Source organism: Rhinatrema bivittatum, chromosome 3 (genome assembly GCF_901001135.1).
Source record: "Rhinatrema bivittatum chromosome 3, aRhiBiv1.1, whole genome shotgun sequence".
In the NCBI taxonomy this organism is placed as follows: domain Eukaryota; kingdom Metazoa; phylum Chordata; class Amphibia; order Gymnophiona; family Rhinatrematidae; genus Rhinatrema; species Rhinatrema bivittatum.
The window spans coordinates 520,076,815-520,097,269 of record NC_042617.1 but is presented as its reverse complement, the minus strand read 5'-3'; the positions used below and the strand labels follow the sequence as shown (position 1 = coordinate 520,097,269).

General features: G+C 47.3%; 1 protein-coding gene across 1 annotated transcript in view; it reads left to right on the top strand.

The window, feature by feature from the left end:
- The window catches only part of SCARA3 (scavenger receptor class A member 3), a 71,286-nt gene that overhangs the window by 37,326 nt on the left and 13,505 nt on the right, over nt 1-20,455 (top strand). The window contains exon 5 of the mRNA XM_029596231.1: nt 17,710-18,753. Within this exon, the coding sequence (XP_029452091.1) occupies nt 17,710-18,753 (1,044 nt within the window). The remainder of the gene's footprint in view (nt 1-17,709; nt 18,754-20,455) is intronic.

The following is a 20,455-nucleotide window of genomic DNA, read 5'->3' as shown; positions in this document are numbered from 1 at the left end:
GAATAAATAACTGCAAAGCTGAAGCAGGAGAAAAATCCCAAGAAAGAATATTTAATCAATGGTGATAACCAATGGGACACTATTAGAGAAGTGATAATAGGCAGCATTATTCATTTGCAAGATGAGAGTGAAAACAATAATCCAAAATTAAGGAGATTGTTTTTAATCCAAACAGAGAATAAGCGAAGAAAATCGAATTTCAGAAAGGAAATGAGATGTCATTACATGCTGTGCTCCTCATACCCAAGAAGTTAACTTCTATTGTGAAAATATTTGGTAAGAATATAAGAAGTGCTATGCTGGGTCAGACCAAGGTCCATCGAGCCCAGCATGCTCTCCTCTCCCCAACAGTGGCCAGACTGGATCACAAGTATCCGTCAGATCCCCAGTGGTTGGTCTATTTCTTGTATTTCACTCCCAAGGATGAAAATGAAATAGAAAGATTTAAACACATAACTGCTGGTTGCTAGTTTTATGGTGTGTCCCCTATCCTAGTGTTATTTGAAAGGGTAAATAACCATTCCCCATTTACTCATTCCACTCCACTCATGATTTTATAAATCTCAATCCCATCCCCTCTCAGTCTTCTCTTTTCCAGACAAAAGAGCCCTAATCCGTTTAGCCTTTCTCCATAAGGGAACTTTTCTGTCCCCTTTATCATTTTTGTCACCCTTCTCTGTTCTTTTCTATGTCCGCTCTGTCTTTTTTGAGATGGGGCAACTAGAACTGCACATAGTACTCAAGGTGCAGTCGCGCCATGAATCTAAACAAAGCCATTATGATATTCTCAGTTTTGTTCTCTATTCCTTTCCAAATAATTCCTAATATTCTATTTGCCTTTTTGACCGCCACCGCACACTGAGCTGAAGAATTCAAGGTATTGTCCACAAGGACAATATCTTGTGGACAAGGTCCTTTTCCTGGGTGATGTCTCCTAAAATAGGACCCAGGATTGTGCACATTTTTCCCTATGTGCAACACTTTGAACTTGTCCACATGAAATTGCATCTGCCATTTAGATGCTCCGTCTCCTAGTCTCACAAAGTCCTTCTGCAGTTCTTCTCAATCCACTGCCGTTTTAATACTCAAAACAATTTTGTGTCATCTGCACATTTGGTCATGTTCCTTTCTCCAGATCATTTATGAATATGCTACATAGCACAGGTCCCAGTATAGACCTCTGGGACACTCCACTAATGACCTTTCTCCAATTGAAAAACTGACCTTTTAGTCCTACCCTCTGTTTTCTGTCTTTTTTCCAGTTAACAGTTCACGATAGGAAACCGCCTATGATCTCATGACCTCCCAATTTCCTGAGGAGTCTTTCATGAGGGACTTTGTCAAATACCTTCTGAAAATTCAAATACATTATGTCAGCCAGCTCACCTTGCTCTGCAGGCTTATTTATACCTCCAAAGAAATCTAGTAAATTGGTAAGGCAAGACTTCCCATTGCAAAAACCATGTCGCTTCTTCCTCATTGTTGTAGGAAACTATCAGGAATTACATGAATTTTGGAAAAAAGACATCAGCAGTGCCATCGTTACCTTTCTTGGGATCCTAGGACCAAAATTCTTTGAAGGCTCTCCTCCACCAATGAAAATTGGGAGCAGGGGAAGGGAAGCTTCCTGTTGACACTGAAAAGAATGAAGGGTGAGGGGGCAGCTAATCTGCGTAGCTGAGAACCTTTGAGTTCTGGTCGTCCTCGGACTGGCATGCATTAGCAGGGGAGGGGGAAGTGACATCGATCAAAGAAGGGGCGTTTTTTTTCACAAATTTCCCTCCCCCTGACTCAGAGTGCCATCAATTGGTGGGGTGGGAGGGAGAGTGCAAACAAACTCTTCCACCCCACCCTCCCACATCTCGGATCCTTGTTGATTAGAAGGAGGGAGTGTTCACACAAACTTCCTTTCTTCCTAGACTGGAATAGATTAACTGGCGGGGGAGAGGGAGAATGCACAAACTTTATCTCCCCCCCAGACTCATTCTGTCCCCCACACACATTCTATCCCCTCAGTATGTATTTGTCTTTTTTTTGGAAAACTCATGAGCATGTTCAGAAAGAAAGCTTGACTATTTATTTATCTGATCTTTTGACATGGTATGAACCTACTGGGGATAGGGAAATATCTATATAGTACCTGAATGTAATCCACTTTGAAGTGCTAAAAAGCATAATATCAAAATCAGATAAATAGAATACTAGAATGTTGCATTCTTCTCAGTGTTAAGCTCAGGCTTGTGGACCCTTGGGCCGATGAGAGGATGGAATACCTTGCGGAGGTTCCGTAGGTTCTCTCGTCAGGTGGCGAGGCAGAACAGAAGAGGAGCGCAGTTGACCCTCGACTCTGGAGGTGGAGACGACTGCAGACAGCTGAAGAGACTAGAAGAGGAGCTGAATCTTCACCCCTGGAAGTCTGTGGTCCCCCCAGGAGGAGCCCGTAGGGACCCAGACCGCTGAGACTTAGGTGGACCCCAAGGAGTCACGGTATCGGTGCAAGGGCTGACTGGAGCTTCACCCTGGAAGTCTGCGGTCCCCCCAGGAGGAGCCCGCAGGGACCCAGACCGCTGGGACTTAGGCGGGTCCTTGGAGACGGAGTCCAGGAGGGGTCCAAGATCAGGGGCCAGAGAGTCATTGCTTACCAGGCCGAGGTCACACCAGAGAATTACTGCTTGCCAATCCGAATCGCACACCAGAGAAGTACCGAAGCCAATCCAAAGTCAGGAACCGGGAACACCAAGCCGAAACAGGAACAGGGATCCAAGCTCAAGAACTCACCAAGGTAAGCAAACAAGACAACGCCAAGTCAGAGAATGAGCAGAGGAAGCTCCCTTAAATACTTCCTCTGCTCAGGCTGATCCAGGACAGGTGAGGTTGTTAAAGGGATCAGGTCCCTTTAAATTAGTGAAGGGAGCGCGGCCTCGCACCTAAAGATGGCGGCGGCCATCTTTGATTTCCTCCGCGGAGGAAACGACTGCCGAACGGCGCGGGGGCAGAGCAGGGACGGCTCTTCCCCCGATGGTCAGTCCGGGGACCCGCGCCAGGGCACCGAGCACCCGGTCAGGGGTTTCTCCGGAGGCTGCCACGGTGGGTCACCGCCACGGCCAAGGTAAGGGACCGTGGTCGTGGCCTGCCACGGCCACAGGACCCAATACTCAGCAATTGTTAATAGATCTGCCTTTATGAGTAGCTTATTTAACATGTACTATGCATATGGCATTTACCTGTTTTGCCCCAAAGTTTTGGAATTTTATTCCACTGGATCTGTGAACAAATATTACCTTTATTTTAGAAAAAATTGAAGGACTTGGCTCTTTGTCCAGACCTGCAGGCCCTAATGGTAGAAGCAGAATTGGACATTGTTACTGTTACGGAGACAAGGTTCTCTGAGTGTCAAGATTGGGAAGTGGCCATCCCAGGCTATAACTTGTTAAGGTAGGACAGACAGGATAGAAAATGGGGAGGAGTAGCTCATCATGTCAAAAACAATATCCAAGCCACTGAATTGCAAGGGACGTGGGGTAAAGAAGAAGCATTATGGATCGTCCTAGAAAGAGAAGATGATGCTTCCATTTTTACTGGTGTGATATACAGGCCTCCAACCCAAATGGATGAACTGGACAGAGATCTGATTGAGGATATCCAAAAGTTGGGAAAGAAGGGAGAAGTGTTGCTCATTGGAGATTTTAATCTGCTGGATAAAGATTGGAGCATCCCTTCTATGGAATCTACAAAAAGAAGAGAGATAATGGATGCCGTTCAAGGTGCTCTGCTCAAACAAATGATAATGTAACCCATAAGGGAGCATGTAATTCTCAATCTAGTGCTCACTAATGGGGATAATGTCTCTGATGTTCGGGTAGGGGCTCACCTGAGCACTGGTGATCATCAGACGGTATGGTTTGATATCTCAAATAGGATACAGAGAAGTCAAACAAAGACCCGAGTTTTGAATTTCACAAATATGGACTTTGCCAAAATGGGGTTGTACCTGGAGGAAGAACTGGAAGACTTGGAGAAAATGGGTGAGGTGGAACAACAGTGGGTCAAATTAAAAGAAGCAATTACAAAAGCAACAAAGAAAGAAGAATAAGAGGAAAAAGAAACTGATCTGGTTCTCTAAGGAGAAGGCTGAAAAAATCAAGGCAAAAAGAAAAGCATTCAAGAAGTATAAAAGATTTAAAAAAAAGGATCACAAGGAAGAATATCTGTTGCAACTGAGGAAGACAAAGAAAGAAATCAGGAAAGCAAAAAGACAAGCAGAAGAAAGAATTGCCAAAGAAGTAAAGGGAGGAGACAAAACATTTTTCAGATATATCAGAGAAAGAAGGGAGGTCAGAAGTGTAATAGTGAAATTGAAAGGTGACAAGGAGCACTGTGTGAAGAAATGGCAGAAATATTAAACAAATACTTCAGTTTGGTATTCATGAAAGAAGACCCTGGAGAAGGCCCTTCGCTGGTTGACGACTGTAGATAGAAATGGGGTATATGAAACTCCATTTACAGAAGAGAATGAATGGGAAGAGCTATGAAAACTGAAAGTGGACAAGACCATGGGGCCAGATGACATTCATCCCAGGATACTGAGAGAGCTCAGAGATGTGCTGGTGGGTCCACTGCATGACCTGTTCAATAGATCCAAGGATATGGGAGTGGTGCTGAGTGATTGGAGAAGAGCAGTGGTGATCCCACTTCACAAGAGTAGTAGTAGAGAGGACGATGGAAATTACAGGCTGGTTAACCTCACCTCGGTGGTGGAAAAATTAATGGAGACTCTGCTGAAGGAAAGGATAGTGAACTATCTACAGTCAGGAGGACTGCTGAACCCGAGGCAGCATGGATTCACCAGGGGAAGGTCCTGTCAGACAAATCTGATTTATTTTTTTGATTGGGTGATTAAAGAATTGGATAGAGGGAGAGTGCTCAATGTGATCTACTTGGATTTCAGCAAAGCTTTTGATACGGTCCCACATAGGAGGCTTGTGAATACAATGAGAAGCTTGGGAGTGAGCGCCAAGGAGGTGGCATGGATTACAAACTGGTTGTCAGATAGAAGGCAGTGTGTAATGGTAAATGGAACCTACTCTGAAGAGAGAAAAGCAGAGTGCCACAAGGATTGGTGTTGGGACCGGTTTTGTTCAATGGGATAGAAGAGAAGATATGGCAGCTGGGATTCAGTGCTAAAATGTGCAGAGTCATGCATCTGGGGTGCAGTAATCCAAAAGAGCTATATATGATGGGGGGTGAATGGCTGTTGTGCACAAAGCAAGAGAGGAACCTTGGGGTGATAGTGTCTAGTGATCTGAAGATGATGAAGCAATGTGACAAGGCGATAGCTAAAGCCAGATTAATGCTGGGCTGCATAGAGAGAAGAATAACCAGTAAGAAAAAGGAGGTGATAATCCCCTTGTACAGGTCCTTTGTCAGGCCTCACCTGGAGTACTGTGTTCAGTTCTGGAGACCATATCTCAAAAGGGACAGAGACAAGATGGAGGTGGTCCAGAGAAAGGTGACCAAAAGCGAGGGGGTCTCCATCAAATAACTTTTGAGGAGATGTTGAAGGACCTAGATATGTATACCCTGGAAGAGAGGAGGTTCAGGGGAGTTATGATACAGACTTTCAGATACCTGAAAGGTTTTAATGATGCATAATCGACAAAACATTTCCATTGGAAAGAAATTAGTAGAACTAGTGATCACAAAATGAAACTCCAGCGGGGACAACTCAGAACCAATGACAGGAAATATTTCTTCACGGAGAGGGTGGTGGATGCCTGGAATGCCCTTCTGGAGTTGGTGATGAAGATAAAAACCATGAAAGAATTCAAAGAGGCATGGGATAAACAACACTGTGGATCCCTAAAGGTTAGAGGATGGAAATGAAGAATAGAATGCATGGGGGTAACTTCTGGTGCGGCGGTTGATACCCTTAACAAATAAGCCTTCATACTGTTGATGCAACTTCATCATTGCTCTATGCTTCAAAGGCAGGAGGAAAAGAGGAATTAGATTCAGATAGCCAACAAGGACCCTGACTTTTACGGTCTGGGAAAACAAATAACCCTGGGGGTAACTTGCTGATGCAGCTGTTACTACACTTAACCAATAAGCCTGATTCTTTTGATGCAACTCCAACATTGCTCTCTGCTTCAACGGCAAGAGGTAATGGGGAATTGGTCTCAGAAGGCAACCAACAAGGGCCCTAACTTTTATGGTTTGGGAAACTGATAAGTATGGGAGAGAGCCGATACTACCATAAGCTTGCTGGGCAGACTGGATGGACCATTTTGTCCTTTACTGCCATCATTTCTGTTTCTATGTTTCTATTTACATGAAGTCTCTTAGGCCTGGACTCTCTAATACCACTGGGCTCTTTGAATTGCACGGTACAGGGGGGCATGGGGGGCGAAGCGGGGGGTGGGCCTGCTAAAGCCGGCAGCGATCGCACCTCTGCGGTGCGATCGCTGCCGGCTTTCGCACCCAATAGCGCTATCATAAAAGGTGGTGCTATTGGGTGCGAAATTGGCAGCGAAAAGGGTTCTTACCTTTTCGCTGTCCGCGATGTCTTAACAGTGTCTGCCCCGGTGCCGCCCCGACTCCTCCTGTTCCGGTCTTGACGCTGCCCCGACTCCGCCCCCATTTAGTGATCACGTGCGATCGCTTTGGAAAATAACCCCCATAGCTAGTTGACAAGTTTTTCAGATTTGAGTTGATCGGTTTGTTAAATTGTATTATTGGACATATTTTAGATTCTAAATTACTTGTTTTAATTATTTATTTGTTCTATTATGTTATTGTTTTTATTGCTGGTATTTTATGGTATATGATTTGTTTGATTATTTTCGAATGAATTTTCAAAGAGTTGCGCTGGGGTTGCTTGTGTACAAATAGCATATATGCGCTTATAGGTTAATTTTAAAAGCCCAGTGTGCGCATCGATTGGGGGTTCCATGCACAAGTCGGGCTGGTGCATGGAACCCCCAATTTTAAAAGTTGCCCAGATACTTGCATATCTTCCGCTACACACACATTTCAAACATTTTCAAAAAGGGATGGGGTGTAGGCGTGGTCTGGGTGGGACATGAGCATGGCCAAGAGATGTATGCATAGCCCGAGGTCCCCCCCAGGAGGAGCCCATAGGGACCCGGGCCACTTGGAATTAGGTGGGTCTCACAGGGTCTCCTGGGAGAGTAGAAGTCCAGCGTGCCCACAGACACAGGGAGAGCGCGATCAGGTTCGAGACTAGTGGTCTGCGCTCGCGCATAGGGGCGTGGCCAACATCACTGAGGATTCCGAGCCTCGGTGTGAGGCCTGGCGTGCAGTGGAAGGCCCGACGACCGCCGCCACGGGAAGCCGGGGCCTAGAGGAGCTGGCAATTACTGCTAGGGAGGCCGACCTGGGACCTGCCATGGGACCATGAAGGTGAGCGGGCCTGTGCTCGTGACGGCCGTGGACGGGGCGCGTAACAGTACCCCCCCTTCTAGGCCTCCCCCTACGCAGCTGTGGTTTGTCAGGGTAGACTCTATGAAAAGCCTTCAAAAGTTCCTTATCAAGGATGTTCTGTGATGGTTCCCATGAATTCTCCTTGGCCCCATAACCCTCTCAGGCGAGGAGGTATTCCCACTTGCCTTGGTGTCGCCGTACATCGAGGACCTCTCTTACCTGGAGGGAAGAGTCAGGTTCTGCAGAGACCCGAGGAGCAGGAGGAACTCTGCGTGAGGGCCAGGAGAGGACCAATGGTTTTAGCAAGGACACGTGAAACATGTTATGGATGCCCATAAAACGAGGCAGCTGGAGTTGGTATGATACAGCTCCCACTCTTCGGATCACAGGAAATGGTCCTATATATTTCGGAGCCAGACGATGAGAGGGAAGTCTCAATCGGATGTGTTGAGCACTCAGCCATACCTTCTGGTCGGGACGGAAGAGTGGAGCAGGACATCTGTGAAGGTCCTGCTCCGAAGTGTGCTTAGCACGTTCAGCGGCTTGCGAGAGATGCTCTTTTACTTGGGTCCAAACTTGACGAATAGTATAAGCCATGGATTGTGCCGCTGGTGATGGGACCGTCAAAGGAACAGGAAGAGGCAGTTGAGGCTGCCGTCCAAAAACCACCGCAAACAGAGACATGTCGATGGCCACAGCAACATGAGTGTTGTGTGACAATTCGGCCCAGGGGAGAAGGTCCAACCAATCATTTTGCTGATTGTTTACACAGGAACGAAGGAATGTCTTCAAAGTCCGATTGGTCCTTTCGGCCTGCCCATTGGCCTGGGGATGGTAGGCCGATGTATAGCTTATGGAGATATCAAACTTTTTACATAAGGAACGCCAATTCTTGGCAGCAAACTGTGGTCTCTGATCAGAAACAATCTCTTTGGGGAGTCCATGGAGGTAAAAGATGTTCTTTAGGAAGAGCTTCGCCAATTCCGGGGCTGAAGGAAGGCACGGCAAGGGAAAGAAGTGACCTATCTTTGAAAAGCGGTCAATAATGACCTAAATTACAGTATTGTTCTGGGAAGGAGGCAAATCAGTAATAAAGTATGTCGAGATGCTGGACGATGGCTCAGTAAGTGCTGGGAGTGGCTGAAGTAAGCCCCATGGCTTTCCCATGGGGGGCTTCTGTTGGGCACAGGTGGGACACGAGCCCACGTAGTTTCAAGAGTCTTGCACCATATTAGGCCACCAATAGTGTCTTCACAGCATTTTCAAGGTCCTCGCACGACCAGGGTGACCTGCCAGTTTGGAGTCATGAGCCCATCTTAAGACTCGCTCACATAGCCTACGAGGAACGATGGTCTTCCCAGCCGGGACTGTAATAGTGGCAGCAAGAGAAACACATGCAGGGTCAATGATGAAGCTAGGAACTTCAGGGACATCTTCAGGTTCAAATGATCTGGATAGCGCATCGATGCGCAGGTTCTTGGAGCCAGGACGAAAGCAGAGATTGAAGTCAAATCGTTCGAAGAACAGTGCCCAACGGGCCTGATGAGGGTTCAGGAGTTGAGCCTCTTTGAGATGCTCAAGTGTCTTTTAGTCAGTGAAGATGGTAAACTTATGTTGTGCCCCTTCCAACCAGGGCACCATTCCTGAAGCGCTAGCTTGATTGTGAGGAGCTCGCGGTCACCTACAGTGTAGCATTGTTCTGTGGGGGAGAATTTATGAGAGTAGAAAGAGCAGGGAATTAATTTGCCCTTAGGAGAGTGTTGACTCAGAATGGCTCCGGAGCTGATCACTGAGGCGTCCACTTCTACAACAAATGGACGTTTGGGATCCGGGTGATGGAGACAAGGGCCAGAACTGAAGGCCTCCTTAATCATCTGGAAGGCCGCAAGTGCTTTGGATGACCATACCCGGATGTTGGCCCTTTTCCTCATCATAGCGGTGAGTGGGGCAACTATGGAAGAGTAGTTAGCAATGAAGTTCCGGTAATAATTGGTGAAACCAAGAAAACATTGCAAGGCCCGGAGGCCTACTGGCTGGGGCCAGTCATGGATACCTTGGACTTTCTCTAGGTCCATAGAAAACCCACAGTCAGAGATGATGTACCCTAGAAAGGGTAAGTGATTACGCTCAAACAGGCATTTTTCCAACTTGGTGTTCAAGTGGTTTTCTCTCAAACATTGAAGGACATAACGGACATGTTCACCATGGGACTCTAAGTCCTTAGAGAAGATCAGGATGTTGTCCAGGTATATGACCACAAAATTGTACAGAAGATCTTGGAAGATTTCATTCATAAGGCGCTGAAAGACGGCTGGAGCATTACAAAGCCCAAAGGGCATCACCATGTATTCGTAGTGACCATCTCTTATATTAAATGCGGTCTTTCAAATATCATCAGGTTGGATGCGTACCAGATTGTACGCACCCCTCAGGTCCAACTTGGAGAAGATTTGCGCCCCTTCTAGGCAATCGAACAGTTCGCTGATGAGAGGTAGTGGATATCGATCCTTGTGAGTTATAGCATTGAGAACCCTGTAATCAATACAGGGATGTAGCCCACTGTCCTTTTTTTTTTTTTTTACGAAGAAGAACCCCGCACCAGAAGGGGAATCAGATGGACGGATGATGCCTTTCTCTAAATTCTCTTTAATGTATTCAGACATAGCCTGAGTCTCAGGCTGAGACAAAGGGTAGGTTCTGCCTTTGGGAGGCATGGTGACTGGCAGAAATTCAATAGGACAGTTGAACTTGCGTAACGGAGGCAGGGTATCCGCTTTCTGCTTAGAAAATAAGTCACTGAAGTCAGAGTACTGCGGAGGCAAGCCAGGTAAAGTAACAGACTTGAGAACAGGCATTACAGGGGAAACAGAATGCAAACAAGACTTTTGGCATTTTGAGCCACACTGTACCAACTACAGGGATTGCCAATCGAACTGGGGCTCGGGAGTCTGGAGCCAGGGCAGCACCAGGATAACTGAATGGGTTGAACGCTTCAAGACGTAGAAAGACATCTCATCTTCGAGGAGGGTACCCATGTTGAGACGGATAGCCACTGTCTGGTGAGTGATGAGACCGGGGAGATGGTCCCCCTGGATGGAGGTGATACCAAGACTCACTTTCAGTGGTTGGAGGGGTATATTCAAGATTTTAACAATGTCATCCATAATGAAGCTTCCACTCACTCCGGTTTCAACGAGAGAAGTCGTAGCAAAAGTGTGGGCCTTGATGTCCAATGAAACTGGAAGCAAAAGTTGAGGGCCAGAAACAGTTGCGCCCAAGCTTGGGACCCCCGCCGGGCTCAGGCTTTGCAGTTTCCCGGCCGGACGGGGAAAAACTGCAGACGATGTCCAGAAGTGCCACAGTAAAGGCAGAGACTCTCCTTCCGCCGACGAACATAAGAACATAAGAAATTGCCATGCTGGGTCAGACCAAGGGTCCATCAAGCCCAGCATCCTGTCTCCAACAGAGGCCAAAACCAGGCCACAAGAACCTGGCAATTACCCAAACACTAAGAAGATCCCATGCTACTGATGCAATTAATAGCAGTGGCTATTCCCGAAGTAAAATTGATTAATAGCCATTAATGGACTTCTCCTCCAAGAACTTATCCAAACCTTTTTTGAACCCAGCTACACTAACTGCACTAACCACATCCTCTGGCAACAAATTCCAGAGCTTTATTGTGCGTTGAGTGAAAAAGAATTTTCTCTGATTAGTCTTAAATGTGCTACTTACTAACTTCATGGAATGCCCTCTAGTCCTTCTTTTATTCGAAAGTGAAAATAACCGAGTCACATCTACTCGTTCAAGACCTCTCATGATCTTAAAGACCTCTATCATATCCCCCCTCAGCCGTCTCTTCTCCAAGCTGAACAGCCCTAACCTCTTCAGCCTTTCCTCATAGGGAAGCTGTTCCATCCCCTTTATCATTTTGGTTTGCCTTCTCTGTACCTTCTCCATTGCAACTATATCTTTTTTGAGATGCGGTGACCAGAAGACAAAGATGCTCGGACAGAGACAAGTGCCCACGATTCACCTCCATAGGTTCCACCGTGGAGGGAGGTGGTGGAGAGTTCTTCACTGAGTTATTGGGTACGCTTGTAGTACGTGCTGAAAGAGAGCGTGGAACCTTTACTTCTAGATGTTTTTGCCGGAAGCAATGATTGATCCTTCCAGCAAGGGAGATCAGGTCTTCTAGAGACGTGGGAGTCTCACGGATGGAGAGCTCATCTTTCAGAGCACAAGAAAGTCCATCTAGGAAGATGGCTTGCAGACAATCTTCTTGCCACCCAAGTTCTATGGCCAAGGTCCTAAACTCCACTGTGTATTCGGAGAGGGTCCTTGACCCTTGACGGAGGTGGAGTAGACTATGACTGGCGATAGCCAGATGACCTGGGTCTCCGAAGGTCTGCTTGAAGAGAGCAATGAAATCAGATAATTTGGAGAAGCCCATGCCAGAGCTTTCCCTTCCAAATGAGACAGAATGAAGGTTACTTTAGTGATCTCCTTCAAAAACAGCGAGGGTTGCAGTGCAAACTGCATAAAGCATTGATTAAGGAAACCATGACAGGAGCATGGGCCCTCATTGTATCTAGGGGGTGCAAGAAGTGCCAAAGATGCTTTGGGAAGCATGGTAGCCGAGAGGCCCACAGGGTTGGCCATTGCTGTATCTTGAAATTGGGAGCGCAGTTCTTCCACCGAAGAAGTCAGCGTCTCCAGTGCTTGGCGATGTTGTTTTACTGTGGCGGCCAGTCCTGGTAGGGCCCTGGAGGCGGGAGACTCCGCCGAGTCCATGGCCTTGGCAACCTGTTGTGCTCGGAGGTGGACCCTTGCCCTGGGGCATTGGAGAGACACCTCCTGATAGGGAACAGAAGACAACTGCCCCCAGGGGGCGGAGCACTGGAGGAGACAGAGGCTTGGATGAGCTTCACCACTGGAAGCCCGAGGTCCCCATGGGAGGAGCCCCTAGGGACTCGGGCCGCTTGGACTTAGGTGGGCCTTGCAGGGTCTCCTGGGAGAGTAGAAGTCCGGCGTGCCCACAGACACAGGGAGAGCGCGATCGGGTTCGAGACTAGAGGTCCAATGGAGCAAGGAGGACCAGAACAGCATAGGTGATGACAAGGCAAGGAACAGAGCCAGAATCTAGGGACGAAGTCAGGTGAGCAAAGGTCAAAGTCCAGAGATCAGTCCGTGGGATGGTCAACAAGGCAGAGGTCAGATACCAGAGGTCAGACAAGGTCACAGGCAGGCCGAAGTTGGAAGGCAGGCAGCAGGCAGGCAGGCAGGTCAAGGGATGAACTGAGGTCTTGAGGCAGGCAGCAGGCAGGCAGGCAGGTCAATTGCCCCGCAGAGGTAAAAATATAGATTCCCGAAAACTGTGCCTGAAGCCAGTGCAAAGGAACCACCAAACCCATCAAAGGAACCGTATAATCCAATGAGTCCATAAATGAACTAGTTCAGATGGGTTCGCTGCATGCAATAGAAAACGCAAGGCCAGTGGTGCTACCCACTCTGCTTCCCAAGACTGGGGTGCATAAAATGAGATATCAAATAGCCAATCCCAGAGATGGCGAAGAATACAAGCTATATTATCTTCTCCATGTTAGGGACACCCCGACCCCCTGCACTGCAAACACCCAACAACTGATGAATGGAAATGCCAGCATGTCTGCCCCGCCACAGAAATCTTGAAAGCATAGCATTATCTAACCATATATCCTGCTTTTGTAAGAAAATACGCAAAAATTGTAAAACATAAAGCCATCTAGGCCAAAGCATCATTTTGAAAAGGTTGATACTCCCAGACAACGATAATGGCAGCGAATTCCAGCAGAGAAACTTGTCTTTTGTATGCTTCAGCAAAGATCTATGAACATTCAGGTCATAAATGTGATCCAATTTTAAAGTGAGAACGATCCCCAATTAAACAAAAGAATCATCAGCCCACCTTAACAGAAATGCATTTCCCCACACAGACTGCATGCACCCGGGGATCAGAAGCCAAAGCCTCTGATTTCTCCATATTGAACTTAAAATCCAAGAAAGACCCATACACCAAAATTACCTCCAGTAACACAGCCAAAGATTCCAAAGGCTGGGATAGATGGACCAAAAGGTCATCAGCAAAAGCCACAATCTTAAAAACTTGATTCCCAACTGGAATTCCAGCTATCTGTTCGTCCTCTTACACCATTCTCAGGAAGGGTTCTAGAGGCAAAAGTAATAACAATGGGGAAAGGGGATACCCCTGATGCATCCCACTCTGAATATCAAACTCATCAGTCAAATGTCCGTTAACCACAATTTCCGCCTTAGGATAGAAATACAGTAATCACACTACATCAGAAAAGACCCCAGAAATTCCAAATATATCCAAAATAAAAAACAAATATTCCCAATCCACCCTGTCGAATGCTTTCTCAGCATCAAAACTGACAAGTAGAGAGGGAAAATGTGCATGAACACTGCAAGAGATAGAAATCATCACCGTGAGCATGATAAAGGCAACATGCCTCCCCCCTCACAAACCCCACCAGATGTTCTGCTGTTAACCAGATAGCAGATTGATATTGGTATCCAAGGTATCATTAAATTGGCTGAGCTCTTTCCTCAAAAACATACTTATCAAGTTAACTGGGATTATAAATTGTTCAGAGGCATGTACCTAACTGTTGTGAACACAGGGCTAGTGGACCCTTGGGCCGGCCTACAGGAGACTTGGGAAGGACTTCACTGGTCTTTACTGAACAGGCCGGGAGGCAGACTTCTGGCGGGCAGGTAGAGGTGGATTCACCCTGGAAGCTGGTACTCCCCTGGGAGGAGCCCTTGGGAGTCCAGCCGCTGGAACTTAGGAGATTCACCCTGGAAGTCGGAGCCCCCCCGGGAGGAGTCTGTAGGAGCCCGACCGCTGGGACTTAGGCGAGGCGGTCGATGGAGAGGAAGCAGGTGAGTATCAGGCTTGGCTGAGGCAGGCAGGAACCCGGCTAGGGCTGTAGTCAGGCTGGAACCCGGCTTGGGCTGAAGACAGGCAGGAACCCGGCTTGGGCTGTAGACAGGCAGGAACCCAGCTTGGGCTGGCTGGCAGGCAGGATCCCGGCTTGGGTTGTAGACAGGCAGGAACCCGGCTTGGGCTGTAGACAGGCAGGAGCCTGGCTTGGGCTGGCTGGCAGGAACCCGGCTTGGGCTAGCAGGCAGGGGCCCGGCTTGGGCTGTAGACAGGCAGGAACCGGCACAGACTGTAGGCAGGCAGGAATTGGCAGGCAGGCAGGCAGGAACGGAGTAGCCAGGACGCTGGCAGACTCCGGAGCTCGAGGCAACGGGGGACCGAAGGAACCCTGTTGCAAGGCGCTGATCGGGTGTCCGCGGTGGCCCTAAGTAGGCCGTGGCGTCTGATGTCAGACTAGGGGCGGAGCCACCCTCAGGCGGGAAATTGTCTAGATAAGCGCAGGGCGTCCACACACGCGCGCCTAGAGGCAGGCCAGCAATGGCGTCTCCCCCGCGGGGACGCCCAGTTCCCGACTCTGCTTCATTCTCAGCCGGCAGGAACCCTCGAGGTAAGGACCGGGACGTGAGCTTCACGGACCGGACCGCAACACTAACATGTGGAGCTCCTCAGGGATCAGTCTTATTTCCTACATTGTTATATCTGCATTTGGTACCGTTGGCAACCTTAATCCAAAGCTTAGGCTTTAGTAGTTTCTTGTATCCTGATGACATACAGATCATCACATATCTTTACTCAAAATGTTCTGAATAGCTTCTCATCTATCTATATAAATAAAAATGTAAAATAGTTTGGACATAATCGATAATCTCAGAAACTACTGCACCAAATGCTTTCAAATTTGGACACAACCTTGCTTTCACTTTCGGCAAGGTTCTTCTCTATCTAGATTACATAGATGTCACACGGTTACAGAGAAAAACATATTTTTACATGTGTGTGGGGAAAACAGCAACATCTGTTGGACAGACATGCAACACACGCTATCTACCTTGGGAAATGAAGCTGCTGTACTGCGCATGCACGGGCGGGAGCGCACGTCGGGCACAGCGGGACCAACATGGCGCTGGGAGGAGCAGCAGTGGTGCACGTCGGGCACAGTGGGACCAACATGGCGCTGGGAGGAGCAGCAGCGGCGGACCGGCGGCAATATCGGGCGTGGTGTTGTCGGCCTGCCAAACTTCGACACCTGGGAGGAGCTGCGGCGGCGATCTGGTACGGCTCACGTGTACGACAGGGAGGGATCCTCGCGTCTTCGGGAGCGGGCCGTGCAGAACCGCACAAGAGGGAGAGGGATGGGGGGGGGGGGGGATCAGCTGGGAGGGCATTGCGAGCGGGAGGGGATCTGAGTCAGGGAAGGAGATTCAGAGAGGGTGTGCTGTCACTGACAAAAGGGTAGGGAGTAGGCGAGGAAAGGTGACAGGGATGGGAGGGAGAATGAAGGGGGCGGTGAGTGTCAGGGGAGAGACACAGAGGGGAGAGGTGAGTGTGACAGGTGAGAGTTGGAGTGGGGACAGGGGAGTGAAGGGGGGGTTAGTGACCAAAGGGGGAGGGGTGAGTGTGAGGGGAGACAGTTGGAGTGGGGACAGGGGAGGAAAGGGGGGGTGAGTGACCAAGGGGGAGGACGATGTGTGACTGAGGTATATGAGCAAGGGGGAGGGGGAAAAAATTCTGACTCTGCCACTGCAACGCGTGGTGGGCCACCACGACACAGAGGGGAGAGGTGAGTGTGAGAGGTCAGAGTTGGAGTGGGGACAGGGGAGTGAAGGGGGAGTTAGTGACCAAAGGGGAATGGGTAAGTGTGAGGGGAGAGAGTTGGAGTGGGGACAGGGGAGTGAAGGGGGAGTTAGTGACCAAAGGGGGATGGGTGAGTGTGAGGGGAGAGAGTTGGAGTGGGGACAGGGGAGGAAAGGGGGGTGAGTGACCAAGGGGGAGGACGATGTGTGACTGAGGTATATGAGCAAAGGGAAGGGGAGGGGGGGGGGGGAAAGAACCTGACTCTGCCACTGCAACGCGTGGCGGGCCACCGCTAGTATTTAATGATTATTTAACAAAGGTTGCCGATTGGCTTTTCATGCTAAACTAAAGGTAAATTCTGAAAAATCCGAAGCAATGTAGATTAGGGATGTGCATCGTTTTTCTGACGGATGAAAATATGGTACGATATTTTCTAATCCATCAAGTATTGGGGGGTCCCCGAAAGCGATAGGAAAACCTCACGAAATTTTCGTGTGGTTTTCTTATCATTTTGGGGGGGGGGGGAAGAAAGGGCACACAAAAAAAAACCCCAAACCCACCCGACCCTTTAAATCTAATTATTTAGAATCCCCCACCCTCCTGACCCCCCAAAAACTTTCCTAAAGTACCTGGTGGCCCAGTGGGGGTCCCGGGAGCGATCTCCCGCTCTTGGGCCGTCGGGCCTGCCAGGAATCAAAATGGCACCGATGGCCCTTTGCCCTTACCATGTGACAGGGGCTATCGGTGCCATTGGCCGGCCCCTATCACATGGTAGGAGCAATGGATAACCCGCGCCTTTCATGTTTCCTTCTGCTTATTATAAACTAAGATGCAAATGTAGCAGGAATTGAACTATAAATTTGATTGTAATCTTACTTGAGACCAGCTTGGTAAAGGCAGAATATCAAATGTTTATAAATAAAATAAAAAATGTCGTCAGGATGTGTTTTAAAAAAGATTTTAAAAATCTACAGAAAATATATATATTTAAAAGAAAATTACTATTGACTAGAAACAATGCACATTGAAACAAGATTATCTATACCATTTTCCCCCACATTCGAGGTTTGGAAACGTTTTGCCCAAGAGCTGCAGTAATTTCTAGTGCCCAACTATGTCACGGTTTTGGGACTTCCAGGTGAATAAGTAATTTCATAGAAACAGGTCATTTAATTACAGATGTACATATCTCATTCACTAAACTATTCATGCCTAATAACTCGCTTTTTCATGTGAACAACAGCCAACTCAAGCCTGTACTGAATATAGTGATAACATTTTAGCATCTAAACTCACTTTTAGATGCTAAAAATGTTAATACCATTTATTGAATAAAGCTCTGAAAAATTTATTTAATGTTGCCTATTATTGATTACCACAAAGATACTGTAGTAGGAGGATGGGAATCAGAAATTACAGTCACTCTAATCACTGAGTATTAAATATTTTAAATATCTTAAGCTAGCTACAAGCTTAGGCTATACAAGCCACAGTAACTAATGGCTGGAATTACTTTTCTAATTTAGATCAGAAATCTCTGGGAAACTGTTCCTTCTGCCACGATGCAAGCCTCCTGGGACAGGAAATCAACAATCTCCAGGGAGAGGTGGAACAAATTCAGAAGATGCTTCTGGGCCAGGAGATTTCATTGGTTCAAACTTCACAAGCCCACCAGATGCTGGCATCCGCAGCCAGCAAAATCAACAGTGAGATTGACAGCAGCACATTTTCTCTCAGGCAGGTCAATCAGACATTGGAACTTTTTCTCATACAGGTGAAAGGTTGGCAAACAGCAACAGCTGAGCTGGATGCCTCCATGAAGAGTATGACCCAAGAGCGCTATGATATTAGAGCTGCAGTACAACATATTAACTTTACAGTGGAGCACACTTCCGAATGGATTCATGTTATCCAGAGAAAGACTGATGAGGAGACTTTAATTCTGCAAAAAATTGTCAATGACTGGCAAAACTACACTAGACTTTTTGGTGTTTTTAGGACCACATCATTGAAAACTAGTGAACTGGTCAGAAACATTCAAACTAGTGTTGTTGCAGCTGCACAGAGGATTAGCCAGAACTCAGAAGCCATGCACGATCTTGTCCTGCAAGTGATGAGCCTCCAGTTGCAGCTGGACAACATCTCCTCTTTCCTGGATGACCATGACGAGAACACGCAGGATTTTCAGTACCACACCAAGTATACAGAAAATCGGACCACAGAGAGATTTGAAAGCTTGGAAGGCCGTATGACATCTCATGAAATAGAAATAAGCACAATCTTCTCTAACATCAATGCCACAGATAACCATGTGCACAGCATGTTGAAGTATCTTGATGATGTGCGGTTGTCCTGCACTCTGGGGTACAACTCTCATGCTGAGGAGCTGTATTACTTAAATAAGTCTGTGTCACTTATGGAGGGTACTACTGATTTGTTGCGGGAGCGATTTAGTCTTCTAAATGCCCGTCTGGAATTCAACATTCGAAACTTGTCTATGGTCATGGAAGAAATGAAAACAGTAGATATAAAACATGGGAAAATCCTCCAAAATGTCACTGTTGTAAGAGGTAAGCTGGAGTTCTTCATGAGCTTGATGTTTTGTTCATTCTGTTATTAGAAAAGAAAATAATCCAAGGTTAATTAATTTCCATTTTTGACCTCAGGACAAAAATGGGTGTCTGTCATTGGCAGACATGTAATGGTTACAGTCATACCAGCTGCTATGGGGCCAGAATCTAAAGGGGACCCAGGTTTCTACCTATTTGCTTGAATCCAGGACCAAGGTGAGAAGCAGGAGTGCCACTGCCATAGACACAAGTGTAGTGAGCGATAGTGCTGCTGCTGTGGCCCTGTGACCTGCCAGCATAGGAATGCAGAGAGTTGCTTTTGTGGCTTATTAGATCCACCAGGATGAACAGCATGAGAGCTACTGCTGGACAGCATAGTCAATTTGAGGAGCTGAGTTGATGTCTTCCTGGCCCATCAGGGCTACCAGAGTGGGGCTGCTGCAGGCCATTGGCCTCACTGGTCGTGGAAGTGGGAGCTCTGCTGGAATGGGCTGGTGGAGTTCCAACATTAGAAGCATAAATGAATCTCCATGTCTTGAGGCTGCACACCTCACTCTGTCCTGAAAAAAGGAAGCAACACAGTGATACAGGGGAAAGATGGGAATGAGGAAGGAAAAGAGAGGGAAAAGAGATGAAAAAAGAGGTTGATAGGGCTGCAAAGGTGAATGCAGGGACAGAGAGAGGAAAAGGGGGAGAGCAAAATACTGGGAGGGAAAAAAGAGACTGTGATGGGATCTGGGAGGGTGATGAGAGATGGAGGGCTTGGATTAGGTACTGGGTAGGCGATGGAGAGAGAGGGTATTCAGTAATTGGATGAAAGTTGGAAAGGTGAGAACTTGGAGAAGAGAATACACATAAATATGTGATAAAGTATAACAGAAAGTAGCGATGATTCAAGCAAGAAGATATGATAGAAGAAAGAGTAATCAATAAGAGAGAGAGATATAACAACAGGGAAGGGAAAAAATGGCACAAAGACATATAGAAAGAAAGGGAGAGATTAAGAAAAGGAGAGAGATGTAAATGGAAACAATAACCATGATATGACAGGCAAGATGAGAACAGAAAAGAGTCTGAGACTAATGTGGGAAAAATCAAAAGCTCTAGCAGCAGATGTAGAAAAAATATTTTTTCAAGTTAGATATTAGTTCATGAACCTAAGATTTACCATGCTAGGTCAGACTGAGGGTCCATCAAGACCAGTATCCTGTTTCCAACAGTGGCCAATCCAGCTCATAAGAACCTGACAGGATCTCAAACTCTGTTCTGTCTTGGTTCTCTTCTTATCTCTTCTATCATATTTTTAGTATTTTTTCTAGCATATCCTCATCTACTGCCATCACACTATCAACTGGTGTGCCTCAGGTGTTACAACTATGGCTGCTGTGCAGCCGCCTCACCACCAGAGGTCCCTCAAGAGCATGTTCTCCTGGCTGGCCCAATCCATCCTAGTCGTCTACTCTATGTTCTGGACTTCCTTTATAACCCTGCCTACTCAATCCTTCAGTGCTTTGGCATTGAGCTCGTTGGGCTCCCTGCTCTAGCCTCCTTTCTGCCTTGCCTTCCCTGTCTTAGGACATTGTCACATGCCTCCTTGCTTGCTGCCTTAGGGCTTTTGTGTTTTATGTTCAGTGTTAATACTGTCTGGTTAGTCTGTCTAGTCATTGTCAGTCTTGCTTCCTCGGGTTCCCTTCATCCAGTC